This window comes from Dipodomys ordii, unplaced genomic scaffold, assembly GCF_000151885.1.
Source record: "Dipodomys ordii isolate 6190 unplaced genomic scaffold, Dord_2.0 Scaffold46, whole genome shotgun sequence".
NCBI classification, from domain to species: Eukaryota; Metazoa; Chordata; class Mammalia; order Rodentia; family Heteromyidae; genus Dipodomys; species Dipodomys ordii.
The window spans coordinates 10,842,271-10,856,271 of NW_012267262.1; the positions used below are offsets into that span (position 1 = coordinate 10,842,271).

General features: G+C 38.8%; 1 protein-coding gene across 1 annotated transcript in view; it reads right to left on the minus strand.

Moving 5' to 3' along the window:
- Ccdc73 (coiled-coil domain containing 73) overlaps nucleotides 1-4,764 on the minus strand; it is a 97,469-nt gene extending 92,705 nt beyond the window's left edge. Inside the window, exon 1 of the mRNA XM_013019552.1 lies at nucleotides 4,630-4,764. Coding sequence (XP_012875006.1) covers nucleotides 4,630-4,764 — 135 coding nt within the window. The remainder of the gene's footprint in view (nucleotides 1-4,629) is intronic.
- Nucleotides 4,765-14,001: the final 9,237 nt, after the last annotated feature.

Below are 14,001 nucleotides of genomic sequence, written 5' to 3' on the forward strand. Positions count from 1 at the left end.
AAAAAAAAAAAAAACAGAAGAATTTAAGAACTGCTGGACTGGGAATCTGGCTGAAGTGGTAGAATGACTGCCTAACAAATTAAGGCTCTAATTTAAGCATTAGTACTGCCAAAAATAAAAATGCTGTGGGCCAGGTATGGTGACACACTCCTGAAATCCCAGCTACTCAAGAAATAGAGATCAGAAAGATTGAGGCCAGCCCTCAAAAAAACTTAGTAAGATCCTCATCTCAACAAACAACCTGAGCCTGGAGATATATCCTGTAAACATAGCTCCAAAGGCAGAATAGTGAAAAGGATCAAAATCCAAGGCCAATCCTGGGCAAAATACACAAGGCCTAACCTAGCAAGACAATGCCAAGGAAGTACAAGGCCCTAAATTCAAAGCTCAGTGCCACCAAAAAAAAAAAAAAAAAAAAGAGTTGCTATGAACATTTCAATACTAATATTTTTCTGTATCAGAAATTGTCATGATATATTAAGTATGTATTGAACTCAGGAATTTGTGATTACTAGACAAGTTCTCCACCAGTTAAGCTATGCCTCAGCTGGAAAAGATACTTTAAATAAATTTTTAAGCTATCCATGAGTATTAAATATATTTATCTTGAAAACTGTTTAATAAGACCAAGAAAGTATCTAGAAGCATGTGGTTTTTTTTTTTGTCGATCGTGGGGCTTGAACTCTGGGCTTAGGCGCTATCCCTCAGCTCTTCAGCTCAAGGCGAGCACTCTACCACTTGAGTCACAGCGCCACTTCTGGTTTTCTAGTAGTTTTTTGAGTCTCATGGACTTTCATGCCTGGGCTGGCTTTGAACCACAATCCTCAGATCTCAGCCTCCTGAGCAGCTAGGATTACAGGCGTGAGCCACCAGTGCCCAGCTTGTGGTGGGTTTTTTTAGACAACATAAGAAAGTAAGTTGAGCCATCGTGTAGGAGATAAATCATAAGTTTGAAAAGGACAGTAAAAGTATCCATTGACAGTTTGGGCTTCTTGGAGATGTGCCTGCTGTGTATACTATCTCCCTAAATCTGTTCAGGGTCAAGAATTGAAAAGGTCTGACCAATACACAGCCCATCTTGTAAAACTACAGCCTGAAGCAAGCACTTTAAAAAAAGCATGACACTTTCAAAAGGTTATAAAGAGTAAATAAACCATCAAATTACTCCTCTTTTATTGTTTTTGTAAAAACACTTAAATCCTTGTAGTCCTAAGGCATCTAATAAAAATAAACACTTTTAGGATTCTATATTCTGGGATACTTTATTGAACTTAGAGATGGGATTTTCTTGCTAAATTTAGTATTTTATTTTCTCACTGACAATTTCTTAGGAATTATTTTAAAAAAACTTTTAAAAGCTGCTTGAAGAACAGATAGAAAATGAAAGATAAATAATTTCTGAAGAAAGTGTGACAAATTAAAATCCTACTGTAGTAGAAGCACATGCTAATGCTTTATGGCTAACACCAAATACCCATCAATTTTCCAGGTAGGATAAAAATATTTATCCTATGAATTATAATACTCATAAAGGGGTATGAATCTATTCATTAGTAATTCCAGTAATTTTATGAGGCACTGAATACTGTTTGTTATTACACTACTAACTTCCCAGTTTTCCCTCATAATTTCCTTAGCAAATCATTGTTACTTTACCCAACACTCCACTGAATTTATTGTTTATTTAGAATTCAAAAATTTATTTCTATATAAATATTTTGCAAATTCAATGTGTCCTTTTTCTCAACTACAATAAAATTTTGTTTATAACTCTATTATGGAGCCAATGACTCACACCTGTAATCCTAGTACTCAGAAGGCTGTGAGATCTGAGTATCATTGTTCAAAGCCATCCTAGGAGAAAAAAAATCCAGTGAAACTCTTATCTCCAATTAACTACCACAAAACCAGAAGTGGCACTATCAAAGTGATAGAGAACTATTCTTGAGTGAAAAAGCAAGGGGACAGTACCCAGGCCCTGAGTTCAAGCTTCAGGACTGGCAAAAATTTAACAAATACTAATAATAATTAACTACTTAATTTTTTTTTTTTTGTTGGTCATGGGGCTTGAACTCTGGGCCTGGGCGCTGTCCCTCAGCTCTTCAGCTCAAGGCAAGTACTCTACCACTTGAGCTACAGCACCACTTCCAGTTTTCTGGTGGTTTATTGGAGATAGGAGCCTCATCGCCTTTCCTGCCCAGGCTGGCTTTGAACCGCAATCCTCAGATCTCAGCCTCCTGAGTAGCTAGGATTACAGGGGTGAGCCACCAGCGCCCAGCTTACTTAATTAAATTTTAATTCTCTTATAGACTGAGAAAATTTGTAAAAAGTTATGAGTGGATAAAATGAATGGATAATAGTCTCAACTCTTCACGATAGAATCTTTAGTTACAGTGTAACATTATAAAATATTGTACTAGAAACCTATTTGTTTAAAAACCTTCAAGCCACTTTCAATTTTTAAATCTAAAAGATGTCAAGTTGAAATATGGATTTCTAATTTCTTTTCATTAGGACACAGGACCTCCAATTCAACATAATTCAACCACATTACATAATTATTATGCACTAAAAGATGTTGCATCTCAGAGATCAAGGATAGTTTAGATTAGAAAGAGTCTGGGAAGCAACAATATGCAGTCCTCTTACCTATATGGATTGAAGGCTAAAAAATTAATTTTATACTTCATTCTCTATTTTATATTGTAAGAAAAATATATAAACAAACATTAAGTTTAATAACAGGCATATTAAAGTAATTTGCAATTTATTTGAAAATGTATCAAAAAAAACAAAATCAATGCCAGATGGATATATTATCTAAGTACACAACAGAACCTAGATGGTAGGTACATTCAATTTCTAGTGCTGTAACAAATTATAACATTATTCTCTATAGATGAAAAGTTCTGGCCTTTTCATCTTTCGGCTGAGGGATGCAGATCTTCTGGAACCTCTGGGGAAGAATCTATTTCCTTTCCTCTTTCAGCATCACATTCATACATTTTCTAACATATAGTGCAGTGCTTTCCTCCACCTTCAAAGCCAACAGCGTAACATCTTCAAATCTATTTCTCTCATCACCATATCTATTTCTTTGACTCTGAGTCTCTTATTACCTCTTATAAGAACCTTTTTTGAGGGCTGGGAAGTTGGTTCAGTGGTAGAGTGCTTGCCTTGCATGCCTGAGGCCCTGGGTTCGATTCCTCAGCACCACGTAAGAAAAAAGCCGGAAGTGGTGCTGTAGCTCAAGTGGTAGAGTGCTAGTCTTGAGCTGAAGAGCTGAGGGACAGTGCCCAGGCCCAGAGTTCAGGCCCCATGACCGGACCAAAAAAAAAAAAGAACCTTTTTTGAAAAACTACTCAGGTAGGAGGCTGTGGCAAGAGGATAACAAGTCTGAAGCTAGACTGGGTTAAAAGCAAGATCCTGATTCAAAACAAAACAAAAAACCACACCTTTGTGACTACACTGCACATATAGAAATACAACATGATCTCTCCATCTCAAAATCCCTAATCACAACTGTAGTCTGTTTTGTCATATAAGCTAATATATTTTCATGTTTTCAGGACTAAGAGTATGGATATTCTTGGTTCCATTAGTATATACCAAGCTATATATTATATTCATATAGATATATAAGTATTCATTTTCAACTGTTTTTTAACTATTGTGTATATTTGAAATTTTCTTAATTTGAAAAAATTAAAGTCTAGCAAAACAGATGAAATATTGCCATCTGAATAAACATGAAAAATAAAAATTGCTTTCTTCCAATAAAAGGCAGAAAAAATTCCCATTTCCTCATCATTGAAATTTCAGTGGAAGTAGTATATATACTTACATTTATTCAAAAGACTATTCCTACTCTTTTAAGTCCAGTTTTTAGGAGCATTCAAAAAATAGCTCTCCTGGGCTGGGAAGGTAGCTCAGTGGTAGAGCGCTTGCTTTGCATGCATGAGGCCCTGGGTTCGATTCCTCAGCACCACATAAGCAAAAAGTAAAAAGCCGGAAGTGGCGCTGTGGCTCAAGTGGTAGAGCGCTAGCCTTGAGCTGAAGAGCTGAGGGACAGCGCCCAGGCCCAGAGTTCAGGCCCCACAACCGGACCCAAAAAAAAAAAAGGAATTTTATTCCTTGAACTCAGAATATTTATAATATACATTTACTTTGTTAAAAGCTTAACCAATGCCGTTTTGTTTAATCACTTCAAAGGCACCTATCTTATAACTTAATAAAAATGTAATATCCCCAAGAGTAGTTATTTTTAATCAACCATGGTATCTAATGCATGTGTAAGACACAATAATGAAACCTCTTTAAACAATTAACATTTTAACAACAACAAAAGAATATTAGGAATTTGAAACATTTCATGTCTGAAGTGTTGACATTAGTGGGAGGGGGAAGACAAATGAAGAAAGGGAGGGAGGATGAATATAGACAAAATACTTTAAATACGTGTGTAAAAATGGAACTCGGCAACTTGATGAGACTGGTTTAGGGAGGGAAAGGAGGGAGAATGGTTACAGGGATGATTATGATCAGAAGGCACTGTATACATAAATGGACTTGTTAAAATGAAACCCCCTTGTACAACTCATTCATGTCAATAAAAAAAAAACAGCTTACCCTCCTCATTCGCAATTCTTCTAATGCTTCCAGTAAACTTGTTTTAAAATCTAAGAGCTGAATAGAAACCATTGTCTCTGAAGAACTTTGAAGTGTAACGATAGATGATGATTCAGAATTGAAATTGTTCTCCATATTAACATTTCCTGTAATATAAAAGGTTTCAAATGAAAAAAAACATGTTTTTCAAGTAGATACCATAAAAAACTAACAACCTGTATGTCATGATCCCCCCCAAGATAAACACTGAATAAGTTTTGTATTACTCCTATCCAATGCCCCCCTCTCTCTTTCTCTCTTTCTCTCATTTGGTAGCAATAGTCTATTCTATATACCTAAATAGCCCTGGAGACTATATTTAAGCCTTTAAACACAAGGCTTCCAAAGGCTGGGTTCTAAATATTACTATCAAGGGTTGAGCCCTCACTAGTTGAAAGACAAATACACATTCTCTTCCTAAACTTTGTCTTGTCATAGCTATTTTGCAAGGATTAAATGAACATTAACTCATAATAATGCAATCTTCAAACTCAATAAAAAGGCCTCACACAGAAGCCCCTTCATTGTCATATCCATTCCCTTCCCCTAATCTTTTTTTTTGGGGGGGGGTCCGGTCGTGGGGCCTGAGCTCTGGGCCTGAGTGCTGTCCCTCAGCTCTTCAGCTCAAGGCTAGCACTCTACCACTTGAGCCACAGCGCCACTTCCGGCTTTTTTTCTTTTTGCATATGTGGTGCTGGGGAATCGAACCCAGGGCCTCATGCATACAAGGCAAGAGCTCTACCACTGAGCCACCTTCCCAGCCCCCTTCCCCTAATCTTAAACCCTAGCAAATTTCAAATGAATTGGTTAAGGAAAGTTGTATTATGTTGGGTGATAATTTTAAAACCCTCAACTTATTAAAACAGTTTGAAATGAAGACATTAGTAATGTCTATAAGAACCTTGCAGAAACAAACAAAAATTTCTTCCAGAGGGCTAGGAAGGTGGCTCAGTAGTAGAGTGCTTGCCTTGTATGCATGAGGCCCTGGGTTCAATTCCTCAGCACCACATAAGCAGAAAAAGCCAGAAGTGGTGCTGTGGCTCAGGTGGTAGAGTGCTAGCCTTGAGCTGAAAGCTGAGGGACAGTGCCCAGACCCAGAGTTCAGGCCCCACGACCAAAAAAAAAAAAAAAATTTTAATTTCTTCCAGAATAATGTAATTTTATCCCAAGTACTCAATAAATTTTCAGAAATATATTTTCAGAAAAAAAGAAACAGCACACAAATGTAAGAGGCATGGAAATCCATGTGGTATTATTAGAGCCAATTGAAAAGCATATGGGTGGGGCTGGGAAGGTGGCTAAGTGGTAGAGCGCTTGCCTTGCATGCATGAGGCCCTGGGTTCGACTCCTCAGCACCACAGAAGCAAAAAGTAAAAAGCCGTAAGTGGCGCTGTGGCTCAAGTGGTAGAGTGCTAGCCTTGAGCTGAAGAGCTAAGGGACAGCGCCCAGGCCCAGAGTTCAGGCCCCATGACCGGACCCAAAAAAAAAAAAAGAAAAGAAAAGCATATGGATGGAAATAAATACACACATATTGCAGATTTTTGCTTTATCTCATACAACATATATGAGCAACTATGCTTACCATGTTTAAAGAAATAAAGCAAAACAAAATTACCTAAAAAAGAGTAGATATTTTTTGTTTTGGGTTTTTTTTTTTTTTGATAAAGGGTTTCCCTAGGTAGCCCGTTATCCTTAAACTCAGGGAACAACTGTAGGCTAGCCTCAGAATTGAGATCCTCTTATCCAAAGTGCTAGGATTGAAGGTGTGTACCACCACACAATCTGTGTGTGTGTGTGTGTGGGTGTGGTATTGAGGCTTGAACTCAGAGCCTTTTGCTCTTGACCTGATTTTTCGACTCATGGCAAGCACACTACCCACTTAAGCCACACCTTGCTTCTGGATTTTTTTCTTGTTAACTGGAAATAAGAATCTCATTGACATTTCTGCCTGGGCTGACTTTGATCATCAGATTTCATCCTCCTGAGTAGCTAGAATTATAAGCATAAGCCACTAGCACCTGGCCACTGTGCCAATGATTCCTTCTTTTTTGGGGGGAAGGGGGGGTCCGGTCGTGGGGCCTGGATGCTGTCCCTCAGCTCTTCAGCTCAAGGCTAGCACTCTACCACCTGAGCCACAGCACCACTTATGGCTTTTTTCTTTTTGATTATGTGGTGCTGAGGAATCGAACCCAGGGCCTCAGGCATGCAAGGCAAGCACTCTACCACTGAGCCACCTTCCCAGCCCCCAATGATTTCTTCTTGAGATAATAAAATATGCTCTGGAAATTAGTAGTAGTGGTAGTTGCAACCTTCAGAATACACTAAAAAAACTAAATTGTATATTTTAAAGAGTTAATTTTACAATATTAGAATTCTATTTTGGTAAGATTATGTTTTAGGAGTGAAAAAATAAAAATAACATTTTAATAAGGAAAGTTTTTCTTCAGAAAAAAAAGGAAAATGAATTTGTCTTTACAAAAAAAAAAAAAGAAAGAAAGATGAAGCTGAGAATGTGGCTTAGTGGTAGAAGGCTTGCCTAGCATGCATGAAGCCCTGGGTTCAATTCCTCAGTACCACATAAGCAGAAAAACCCAGAAGTGACACTGTGGCTCAAGTGGTAGAGTGCTAGCCTTGAGCAAAAGAAGCCCAGGGACAATGCCCAGGTCCTGAGTTCAAGCCCCAGGACTGGCAAAAAGAAGGAGGAGGAGAAGGAGGAAGAAGAGGAGGAGGAGGAGGAGGAAGAGGAGGAGGAGAAAGAGGAGGAGGAAAAAGGAAGGAAGAAGAAAGGAAGAGGGGAAGAAAGAGAGAAAGAAAGAAAAGAAAGAAATAAGGAAAGAAAGAAAGGAAGAAAGGAAGGAAGGAAGGAAGGAAGGAAAAGAAAAGAAAGCCAGGCTCTGGTGGCTCACACCTGTAATCCTAGCTACTCAGGAGGCTGAGATCTGAGGATCATGGTTCAAAGCCAGCTCAGGCAGAAAAGTCTGTGAGACTCTTATCTCCAATAATCCACTCAGAAAACAGGAAGTGGTGCTGGGGCTCAAGTGGTAGAGCACGAGCCTTGAGCTAAAGAGCTGAGGGACAGCACCCTGGCCCAGAGTTCAAACCCTACAACCAACAAAAAAAAGGGGGGGAGGGAAGGAGGGGGGGAGGAAGAGAAGGGAAGGGAAGGAAGGAAGGAAACTCAAGCTAGATATGGAGGCTCACATCTATAATCCTAATTATTCAAGAATTAGGATCAGGAGGATTACTGTTTTAAATGACAGCCCAAGCAAAAAGTAAAAAGTCCAGGTGATCTTTTCTCAACCAATAGCTGGTATGGTATTATACCCCTGTCATACCAGATACACGAGAGGCTGAGATTAGGAATACTACAGTCAGGCCAAGCTGAACATAAATTTCACAAGACTCTATTTCAATGGAAGAAGTTAGGCATGGTGATTTGTGTCAGTCATCCCAGCAATAGCAAGAAGCATAATATAGGAAAATCACAATCCAGGTAAATACCAGTACAAGAAGTAAGACCAATCTCAAAAATAACCAGTTCAGGGCTGGGAAGGTAGCTTTGTGGTAGACTGCTTGCCTAGCATGCATGAAGCCCTGGGTTCAATTCCTCAGTACCACATAAACAGAAAAAGCCAGAAGTGGCATTGTGGCTCAAGTGATACAGTGCTAGCCTTGAGCAAAAGAAGCTCAGGGACAGTGCCCAGGCCCTGAGTTCAAGCCCCAGGACTGACCAAAAAAAAAAAAAAAATAGCCAGGCACTTGTGGCTCACACCTGTAATCCTAGGAGGCTGAAATCTGAGGCTCACAGTTTAAAGCCAGCCTGGGAGGAAAGTCCAAGAGACTCTTTTTTTTTTTTTTTGTGAACATGCTGTACAGAGGAGTTACAATTACATGGGCAGGATAATGCGTACATTTCTTACCAAGCATTGCAGCCTCCTCCTTTGTTTACTCTTCACATCCCTTCCCAGCCTCCCCCCTCCCCGCCAATCCCAATCCTTCTCCTTCCCCCCCTTCCCTCCCCCCACCGACGTTGTAAAGCTCATTTTGGACATGACAACTTGTACTTCTCATTGTTGCAACAGGTCCACCTGTATCCTTAAACAACTGGTTTTTCCCCATCTCCTCCACAAGTTATACTGACATCAAATATAGTGAAAGCAGGGATTATACTGTGGGGGAGGGACATACAAAGCAAAAAATAATAAAAGAGATAATCTTATAAATGCATTAGAAACACATGCATGAAAGAAAAAAAAGTCCAAGAGACTCTTATCTCTAATTAATCACCAGAAAATCAGAAGTGGTGTTGTGGCTCAAATGGTAGAACAATAGGCTTGAGCTGAAGAGCTGAGGGACGGAGCCCAGACCCAGAGTTCAAGCCCCACAAATGACAAAATAAAATTTTAAGAATTTTTAAAAAAATAAATAAAAAATAACCAGTCCAACTTGGCACCAGTGGCTCACATCTACAAAACCAGGCACTTACAAAGCTGAAATATGAGAATCACAGTTTAAAGCTAGTCCAGTCAGACAGTCCCAGAGACTCTTATTTCCAATTAACCAGCAAAAAGCCAGAACTGGAGGCACTGCTCAAGTGGAAGAGTGCCAGCAATAGGCAAAAAGATGAACAAAAGCATAAGAACCTGAGTTCAAGCCCCAGTACTGAAACAAAACAATAATAATAATAACAACCAGTACAAATAGGGGAATAGAAGTATAGTACAAGTGGGAACAAGTATTAGATGCTGATTTTAAACCATACATACCACTGAAAATTAAAAAAGAAAAAATTAAAAGAATAAAACCAATCTCTTGAGGAAGCTTGAAATACAAAATGATGAACAAGACTAATGTATAGTATATGCAGGAGTAAAACTCCAAGGTGTCGACTCTTTGAACAATTAAAACAGTTTAACAAAATAAATATCAAGAAGCTGAAACATAGCCGGGCGCTGGTGGCTCACGCCTGTAATCCTAGCTACTCAGGAGGCTGAGATCTGAGGATCATGGTTCAAAGCCAGCCCGGGCAGGAAAGACCGTGAGACTCCTATCTCCAATAAACCACCAGAAAACCGGAAGTGGCGCTGTAGCTCAAGTGGTAGAGCGCTCACCTTGAGCTGAAGAGCTGAGGGACAGCGCCCAGGCCCAGAGTTCAAGCCCCGCGACCGACCAAAAAAAAAAAAAAAGAAGCTGAAACATACTTTGAATTGAGGGGGCTTGTGGAAGAGGGAAGGATAAATGGAAAAGGGAACAGCAGACAAATACATGGTATTAAAGTTAGAACTCAGGGCCTTGCACTTACGAGGTAAACTCTCCACCACCTGAGGTATGCTTCCAGCACTTTTTGCTTTAGATTATTTTTCAGATAAGGCCTTTTACTTTTTGCCGAGGGCTGACTTCAGACCACATCCTTAAACATATGCTTCCCACATATCTAGGACATCTGCTGATGTTCAACTTGTTTGTTGAAATGAGAGTCTAGTTTTTGTCATACTTGGCCTTAAACTATTTTCCCTATTTTTGCCAGCCAAGAAGCCAGAATTACAAGTATAAGCCACTGTACCTGGCCCTATCATTTCTTTATGACAAAACTTTCAAAATCTTCCTTCTTTTTGAAATGCCCAGTACATCATTTATAGTCACTCTACTATGCAATATGCCACAACTTGCTCCTAGCAACAACTGATTTATTTCCCAAACTTTCCTTCCCGCTACATTCCTTAGCCTCTTATTACCACCATTTTACTCCTCCATGAAATCATTCCAAATATAAATACAATTATTTACACACTGTGTTTAGTTTATTTCACTTAACATAGTGATCACCAGCTCCATTCATGTTATCATGATGGTATGATTTCATTTCCTTTGGCCATATTCCCAGTTAAGTTATTCTGTAGTTCGACTTTTGTTTGTTTGTTTGTAATAGAGTTTTGTAATACGGTCTACGTTACCAGGATGGCCTCAATTTGTGATTCACCTACCACCTCAGTCTCACAAGTAGCTGCTACTAGGTTGCCTGCCACCATACCTGGCTATTTTCAATGTTTAGAAGTTCCATACTGTTTTCCATAAGGCATGTGCTAATTCACATTCCTACCAATGGTGTACAAAGGTTCCCTTTCTCCACATACTTGTCAGCACTTGTTATCTTTAGTCTTTTGAGTAATAGTCATTCTTATTGAGATGAAGTGATATCTTACTTTATTTAATTTTCCCAATTATTAGTGATATTTATTAGTGGTGCTGGCTATTTGTCTTAGAAACCAGTTGTCTCAGAGTCTTCTGCTCTACCCAGATAGAAATCATAGTTGAGATTCTATACCAAAAATAACCAGAGGTAGCTGGGCACTTATGGCTCATACCTGTAATCCAAGCTATTCAGGAAGCTGAGATATGAAGATCATGGTTCAAAGCCTACTCAGTCAGGAAAATCCAGGAGATTCTTATCTCCAATTAACTACCAGAAAACTGAAGTGGAGCTGTGGCTCAAAGCGGTAGAACACTGGTCTTGAGCAAAGAAGCTCAGGGACAGTACCCAGGACCTAAGTTCAAGCCCCACAATTGACAAAAAAAATAGAGCTTAAAGGGCTGGGGGCATAGCTCTAGCAATAGAGCACCTGCCTAGCAAATGTGACAACATTTAGATCAAACCACCAAAAATAAAGTAACACATTAGTTAATATCATTTAACATATCAGGGAGACTGCTGTAAATTAGACAACAGACATATACTATATGCAATGTGTAAACTTCAATTGGACTGAAAAACAAATAACTTACTAAAGATAGGGGACAGATAGGGAAATTTGAACATGAAGTACAGTAGATGATATTTCTTGGATGGCTATAAAAAAGAATGTCCTTACCCTTGTTATTAAAAAGATACATGTTTAAGTACTTCAGAGTAAAGTGTTATAATGCTTATAAATAACTTTCATCCGGTTCATTAAAAGTACATATTGAATCTGGGTGCTGGTGGCTCATGTTTGTAATACTAGCGTTGTGGCTTAAGCAGTAGAGCACTTTGCTTAAGCTGAAGAGCTAAAGGATAGCACCCAAGCCCAGAGTTCAAGCCCTATGACCAACAACCAAAAAAAAAGTACATATTGAGATAAAGCAAATATAGATAGATATAGATATATAGATAGTCAATGTTTACTCTGGTGAATCTAGGTAAGAAGTACAAAGGTGTTGGTTTTTCTATGATTTTTGTGTAAATGTGGTCTTGAGGCTTGAACTAAGGAACTGGGCATTGTCCCTGAGCTTTTCTGCTCAAAGTTAGTGCTCTGCCAGTTGAACCACAGCTCCTGCGTTTTTGGTGGTTAATTGGAGGTAAGAATTGCATGGACTTTCCTGCCCAGGCAAGCTTTGAACCACAATCCTGAAATCTCAGCCCTGAGTAGTTAGGATTACAAACATGACCCACCAGCATCCAGCAAATCTTTCACTAAAAAAGCATATGAAACCTTTTCAGTGAAGTGCCACTGTGGCTCAAGTGGTAGAGCACTAGCCTTGAGCTGAAGAGCTGAGGTATAGCGCCCAGGCCCAAAGTCCAAGCCCCATGACCAACAAAAAAAAAATCTATTTCAGCTTTAAGATCTATATACTTGCCATATGTACATCTGATCTACTATTCTACCTCAATATCCTTACATTTAACTACCTTTGTGTTTTATTCTGATATGAGGTCTAATTTTACTTCTATACTATTCCCAATCACTTTTACACACATTATTTTGCTTTACAACACTTACCACTATCCAAAATATTGACTAAATTTGGTGCAAATTTTACTCTAGCTCTTTTCTTTCCTGCTTTGTAAGAGCATGAGCTCAATTATCTTGGCTGTTATAGCTTCAGCACCTAGGACAGGGCCTAGTATGAGTATAGGAGATTAAACATTAGTTGAATTTTAAATGAATTTACCCCACTTATATAGGTTCTGAAAGTATTTGGCCATCTCTGTTATAGGTAGCCATGTAACTGCATTCTGATGCTGACCATTCTGCAATACTTTAACATGAAGAGATTTATTTCAGCTCCACAATTCTATTATGTAACTACCATGTGAATAATTCCTGATGCAACATCCCCAGCAACCTTAAAGATACTAACATTTTTCATCTCAAATTAAATGAATCAAAATGTATAATTTTTATTCCTCCTCAAATCTTTCATGTCAGTATCCAAAATCTCCAATGCTCATAAAATATTTTCTCATTCTCTACCTGTTTCCCATACCCCCTTGCTCACTCTCTTGATCTCATCCTCTCATTCTTTTAGTTTTTTATCCTCTAAATCTAATCTTCAAATGGACCTGTTAGTTTTCCTTCTAATTGTCCCTTAGGTTCATTCTGTACCATTCCTCTGTTATCACTCTACTTAAATGCTCCTACCTCAAACATGAATTATAGCCAACCTTACATGTTATTTAATCTTCTCTTTTACTCTCTGCTTTGCATATTTTCTCCAGTATTACTTTTTTTTTTTTGCCAGTCCTGGGGCTTAAATAAAATATCACTTAGATCTCAATCTCTAAATTCAAGAACTCTTTTTATAATACAAATCAAGCTCACGTGTATGTTATTGAATTTTAAGGGTTCCTATTTTTTTTGTTTTTGTTTTTAAACCAGCTCTGGCGAGTTTTATCAAAGAAAAATTGTGCATTCTGTACTTTTCTCCAGTTTGTTCTGGCATGCTTCTAATGATATCAGAATCACCTGGATCAATGATAGTCAGTGTGCATACTCTGTAGTATTTCCCACATGCTGTACCCAGTTCAATTTTATTGTCACCATAGTGATAGACACCAGTTTTTTCCAACATAGCACAGTATTCTATTTCAGATTTCCTTAAATCTGGGCAGTTGTTGGTGAGGATGACCAATTTCCCTTTGCCCTGTCTGATTATTTTCAGAGTCTTCTTGTACCCCAGCATGTACTTTCCACTTACCATAACAATTTGTGAATCTAGAGTTGATGAACTCCAGAGACTTTTTCATCTTCTTGGCAGCCACCATCTTCCTGCCTTAGGTGCAGGAGGGCTCCCAACAAAAGCAGCTGACAAGATGGAGAGAAAGGGGGGTTCCTATTTTCTAATTTCATCTTCCTTTTCTTTTTTTCTTTTTGTTTTTTGGTCAGATATGGGACTTGACCTTATGGCCTGGGAGCTATCCCTGAGGTCTTTTTGCTAGCACACAGCTCCACTTCCAGTTTCCTGGTAGCTTACTGGAGATTCTCAGACTTTCCTACCTGGGTTGGCTTTGAACCGTGATCCTCAGATCTCAGGCTCCTGAGTAACTAGGATTACAGGAATAAGCCACCAGTGCCC